The 6,141-nt window shown below is 41.2% G+C and overlaps 1 protein-coding gene across 1 annotated transcript; it reads right to left on the bottom strand.

Moving 5' to 3' along the window:
• Positions 1–726: 726 nt before the first annotated feature.
• On the bottom strand, positions 727–5,577 carry LOC120557114 (odorant receptor 131-2-like). Its single transcript, XM_039797146.1, has 2 exons — positions 5,428–5,577; positions 727–1,494 (listed from the first exon to the last, which is right to left on the bottom strand). Exons 1-2 carry the CDS (start codon positions 5,575–5,577, stop codon positions 727–729), a joined length of 918 nt encoding a protein of 305 aa, XP_039653080.1.
• Between the last annotated feature and the right edge of the window lie 564 nt (positions 5,578–6,141).

Below are 6,141 nucleotides of genomic sequence, written 5' to 3' on the forward strand. Positions count from 1 at the left end.
CAACGTGCACGGGCTCGGGCTGGGTCGGGCTTGATTTTTTGGGCCCGAACGAAGCTCTTGTTCTTATACAGCAGCAGTCATTGGGGTGCATACAGCAAAAAAAACATGGAATGCTTACGAATTATTATTAACTTTTTGTAGCTTTTTAAACATATGGTTCATGAAAACAAGGCTTATCAAATCACCATTCAGCACAATCAATTAGTTTTATATCAACCAAGTAAAGTACTAAAGAGAATTTTATACTAAACTTTTCCAGACATTTAAATGAAAAATCTAACTATTCTTTTTCATAGAAGGAATAAATATGAAGTGGGAATTTCAAAATAAAGGCGCTTTCTGTATCAATATTTACACTTTTTGTCTGATTTTGGATCGTTGATCAGTGATTCGATGCAGATCCATGTATTGTACACCCCTACCAATCTGAGTATTCTATTTTTCCAAACTTGTAGTTACCTGATTTTGCATATTGTACAGCAGTCTCTCAGAAACACTAAATAACTTGACATACTGTACAGCTTCCACATGTATTGAGCCATGTATAAGTTTTGATTCAGTTTCTAACAGCTGTGTGAACTTTACAGTGTCTGCGTGTTACTTGGCTGAATGAACTCAAGTGTAAATGCAAGAAAAGCACAGGAAGTTGTAGAGGCTGAAGAGTTTGCTTGTTTAGACTTGGAGATGACAAACGTTTTTACCTTGTTATAGTCTATGAATAGTTGCTTAATATGTGTTGATTTTACATACCAGATTTCTTCTCAGGTACTTCCTGAAAGTCTTGTCTCGCATTCCATAGATGACAGGACTAATGGATCTTGGCAGGATCTGTATAATAATATAACAACTAAAAAGGGAGTCTGTGTAGTTCTTAGGGAACCATTGTAACAGAGCCTCTTTTAACGGGGAATCTGCATATGTTGTCATACACAGCAGCACCTGAAACCCATGGAGGAGGATTGTGTTTCTGGCCTTTTTAGCATCTTTGCTAGCTGTTTTAGCGGTTAACAGGATTCTGAAGTAAGTGTAAAAGATAGTGATCCAAACTAGAACCAGATACACTGAATATGTGATATCTCTCTTCTTGATGATAACTGGATTTGGGAAGACAGCTTTTGGGAGACAAAAGAGTCGGGAAGAAAAGTAGTCCCGTGGCTCTGTGGCCAAAGTGATGCACAAATCAGCAAAAGCAGAAAACATGGTTGTTGCCCAGATTAAACCAATCAGCATTAAAGTTCTCTTGATGGTACAGATCTGCACGTGGCGAAGGGGGACGCAGATGGCGATGTAGCACTCCACCGCCATGCAAGCCAGGTTTAGAGGGGTGTTTTCAGTAGTGGAAAGGGCAAACAGGATGAAGATGCAACAGAGGGAGACATTAATTTGGTAGATGGTGTAGCTGATGACGAACAGGATCACAGTCACTGTCACTTCGATCATGTCGTTGATAACCAGGTGAATGAAAAGTATATATCGAGGATTCGTGTAGAAGATCTGGAGGGTGGGAAGAAAAGCACAAAAGGAAGAGAAAGAGTTTGACAGCTTTAAGTTTGAAATGGAGACATGCTCAAAAGTTCTTTTGTTAAACATTTACATTTATTCAAGATTTTCACTTCCGTGTGCCGATCATTGTTTACAGAAAATTACCAAGTTGTGACACAAAAATGTCTTTGGAGTTGAGAGGCAACATCTAAGACCTGATTGATTCTCTGCATATGAATGCAGATAAATTTGAAAAATCTAATAAAAAGCTAAATTGTCGTTAGACTATAGCGAATGAGCTTGCATTTCGGCCAATGAATTCCGCCTTTTTTGCTCTCCACACAGATGGTTTTTTGCATGCTGCCAAACAGGATGAATCAATGCTACTCCGAACTATGTGGCTTAAAGTGAGGCCACTGGTGAAGCTCCTTAAAGCTGCATTCTAACTAATTTCCAGCAGGGGGCGACTCTACTAGCTCCAAAAATAAGTCAGTTTCTACAGAAGTCAATGAGAAAATGACCCTACTTCTCACTTGATTTTTTACCTCAGTAAACATTTTTCTAGTTTCAGGTCTTCAATATAGCATGATGTTCATTTTGTAAATTATGGTCCCATTTATTCTAAAACAAACAATAAAGCAGGGGATGCTTTAGGACCTGTCAATGAGGACAGAGCCAATCTAGCTAGCTACCAGGAGCGTAAGCTAGTAACTTAAGGAAAAGCTAGCTGATTTTCTGTTCTGGTGTCACTACCCGATGTGAGACCGAGGTTCGCTTCCTGCATGTTGCAGTTCCTTTCCGCGTTATTCTCTTCCTAACCACAAAGTCCTATTATTGTCGGCGTGTCTGGCGTGTGACGGTTCCTTTCCCAGTTCTTTTTTTTCGTAACCTCAACCATCCCGTTGTTTCGGCGTTTCATGTCGCCGTTGTTGCGTGCCACAGAGACCGTGGATCGTGCCCCTGCTGTTTAATTTCCCGTGGCAGTTCGTGAAATGGTAACATTTGAATATCCTGACCTTTACGCAAAATAAACGAGAAAATCGTGACCTGTACACGAATCAATAAAAAAAAATAACATGACTATTTACGAATTGGTGTGAGACCAGGTTGGGATGACTTGCTTCAGAAGGGTTTTAAATTGTCAACTTGCCCCCTTTAGTATTTAGCTTAGTGCATCATGACATTGGTGCAGATGTACAGGTTAGTTGACTCACTGAAATAATAAATGTCTTCTATAGTCATGAAAAACATTAAATTAAAAGTTAAGTCCTAGCACTCGCTACAGCAGCTTCCATGTTAACTGAAAATGGAACAATGGAAACTTCACTGCCCCTGACTGTTTAGGACAGTCAAGGTAACATTTTCCTACACAAGAAGAAATCTGCTAACATTAACACAATGTAAAGCTGAATTACTGAAGTCAAAGGAAATAGCAGACTACTGAACTCCAGCCAGACTAAAAGGAATACACCACCGTTTATTGAAATAGGGTTATTCACCATCTCCTCTATATTTATATAGGTGGGCAAACGCATTTTCTTAGTCCGGCAGCGCCGGCACTAGCTTAGCTTGGTGTAGTGAATGGAATCCTTGTTGCCGGTTAGCATATTCCCCCACACTCACACCACCAGATCGTGTTGGCTTTCATCCTCATGTCCTCGGCCTGTTGAGCGTTCGCAACCTCCTCCTGTCGTTCTATTTCCAAAGTACGCAGCTCCTCTTCTGAAAACTCTGGTTCGTAGAGGTATGCTTCTGGATCTTGACTGTCTGAGAAGTTATCCTCTTCGTCTCTCGCAAAATCCGCCATGTTTATCGCCATTCACTGTCTACTGTAGGTAAAATAGCCAGCTAATATTCACACCAGTATATTGATGGAAGGTGTTTCAGGTGCTACGTGATATCTCTGTGCCCGAGTAGCAGTGCTTCGGCTGTAGCCATCTTTAAGCCCATCACTTCTTGTGGCCTGCGTTTGTTGTTGTTGGGTCACTTTTACTCACGACATGCTAACGGCAACAAAGGATTCCATTCACTACGTTAAGCTAATGTAGCAGGTTGATTGGTTGCAGGTGGTTTCAATTACACTCACACTCTCTAGACCAATCAGGAAGTAACTGCATGCTATATAGGCAGGGGGTTTGATCTCTTGACACTCTTTACTCTTTGTTGCCAGAGGCATACTTCCACTCTGGGTCCTTTCGTGTTCGTGGTGCAGTTACGGTTGTGCAACAGGTAATGCAGTGTGCTAATTTGTTTGTTGCCTAAAGGCCTTGTTTGTGTTAGGATGTGTCATTACAGAGTTTGTCTTTTGCAGTGTCTCCCTGTCACAAACCCGATCCTTCTTGTAACGGAACCGGGTTGAGTTTTGCTGCTGTTAGGTTGATCAAATCTTTGTACTCTTTGGATATTTTTCTGAATGAGTGTTTAAGTAATTGGCCGTTTTATTGTAGGCTCCGTGTAGCTGTACTATCTGCACTATTGGTGTATAGATGCGACGCTCCCTGACGGGTATGTATGTAGACCAGTTGGCATCGGGTGTATATTGTTTAATCATAAACCGTTACTGAATTTGGTTTGTTCGCCAGGGTTTTAAATTGCTTCGCCTGCGCTGGTATCTGCACTAGCCCCTCCCTTCCCTGCAACGCTGCTGTTTTGTCTCAACTGACTTCTGTTTCAACCATAGGGTCAACGGGTTGTAGCTACACAAGCTCACACCAGGCTTTGAACGCCTCTACGCGCCTTTCAGCTCCAGGATCTGTTGCCCAAAGTGTCTGACAGGGCTGTATTTGAGTGATTGTGACAAGGATGATAGCTTTGCCTTTCTTTGGCTATTTTTGTTTAAACTTTGACTTATCTGTTAATCATTTGTTTGGCTTTAGGCAGCTATAGGATTAAGTGATTTTTGGTTAATTTCTGTTTAAGTTGTGATAAAGATTTTCATTTTTCTTTAAACCTTTATGGTTAATTTTGGTTATTTGTTAGGCTCTAGGCAGCTATTGAGACACCTTTGCTGCCTAGATTTGCCTGAGATTGAAGTTGTTTTCTATTTTATTTTTGGTTTATGATTCATTTCCCCTCCTAATAATTGAATGTTCTTCTCCCATAGGTGCTGAGTGCCGAAGGTGGTGGTGTCGGTGTCTCCGGTGGTGGTGTCTCCCTCCTGTGTGCTGTGTGTTCCCCCTTTTGGTTTATTTTGAGTTTTTCACCACCGCGTGTGTGTGTGTGTTTGTGTGTTCACGTGTGATTGGGGTGATCCTTCCCTGAGACCCCACACCCCTTGACCCTGTCCCTCCATCGGTAAGGCCTCAGCACTTATTTCCCATATTTAGTGTGTCTTGTATTTTAAATAGTATTTTATATTTGATGTTTTAGTAATTGTATTAATAAACTTATTGTCTTTTAACAGAACTATGTCTCTAGCTTCGTGCATAAGTCGAACCTATGTGCTTTCTGTATTTTGGTGGTTTAACTATTGAGCTAGTCAAATCCTATTCTCGGGGTGAAATTCCCCGGGTGGCGTTGCCGGTGTTTTCCTTGGGTCTGGACGTTGAGCGGGCCAAAAAGGCGTTCGACACCAAAAAGTCCCACTCGCCACAATCTGGCGTTGCTGGTGTTTTCCTTGGGTCCGGACGTTGAGCGGGCCAAAAAGGCGCTCGACACCAAAAAGTCCCACTCGCCACAATCTGGCGTTGTCGGTGTTTTCCTTGGGTCTGGACGTTGAGCGGGCCAAAAAGGCGCTCGACACCAAAAAGTCCCACTCGCCACACTAAGCTAGAGGCGGCACTGCTGGACTAAGACAATGCATGCACTGAGACAAAAATGTGTTTGCCCACCTATATAAATATAGAAGAAACGGTGAATAACCCTATTTCAACAAACGGTGGCGTATTCCTTTAACAAATTTAGTTTTCAAATTGTTAGTGCCTGTTCATGGAATGAATATCAGACCTGGTGTTTGCAGAAGGTGTGAATGAGGCCTGCATAGATGTAGTTGATGGAGATCCCGAGAACCACAACAATCACATTCTTGATCACAGCTTTAGTGAAGGAGTCTCGATACTGTAAAACCACCGTCACATTGGCAGATGACTCGTTCATCTCTATAAACTGAAAAGATACATATTCTCCAGTTATAAGTAAGCATTTACAGCAATTATTACATATTTGTGTGACTTTCTGAGCATAAAAAACACTTTACCAAAAGACGTTAGAGCAATAAAACATACCTGACATTTTATGTTGGTTCACTAAGTTCAGAATTAATTCAGAATGGTGCATTGTGTAAAAGAAAATGAAAGGAGGAGATCATCAAAATGCGTTCTATTTAATCATCAATGCAATTTTAATCAGTTCTGAATTATAGGCCCTTTGTAAGGTAAGGTACTTTTTAGGTAAATATATTAATATTAAAACACCCAGCTTTGAATAAACACTTGACATTCAAATAAAAACAATGAACATTGTTAGATCCACAGGGTCTACTACACTTCTCATGTGAAGGACAATGCTCCGCGATGTGTGGTAACCATGGAGATTCTGTGCACTACTGTATCCCTGCCGTACAACTGAATGACATTAGCTGACTGTGGTATCATTTATTCCTAGTCACAGGTGGATTTATAAGAAATGGTGGTAATCCTAGTCTTTCCTATCCACAGACTG

The sequence above is a fragment of the Perca fluviatilis genome, chromosome 4 (assembly GCF_010015445.1).
Source record: "Perca fluviatilis chromosome 4, GENO_Pfluv_1.0, whole genome shotgun sequence".
Taxonomy (NCBI): Eukaryota; Metazoa; Chordata; class Actinopteri; order Perciformes; family Percidae; genus Perca; species Perca fluviatilis.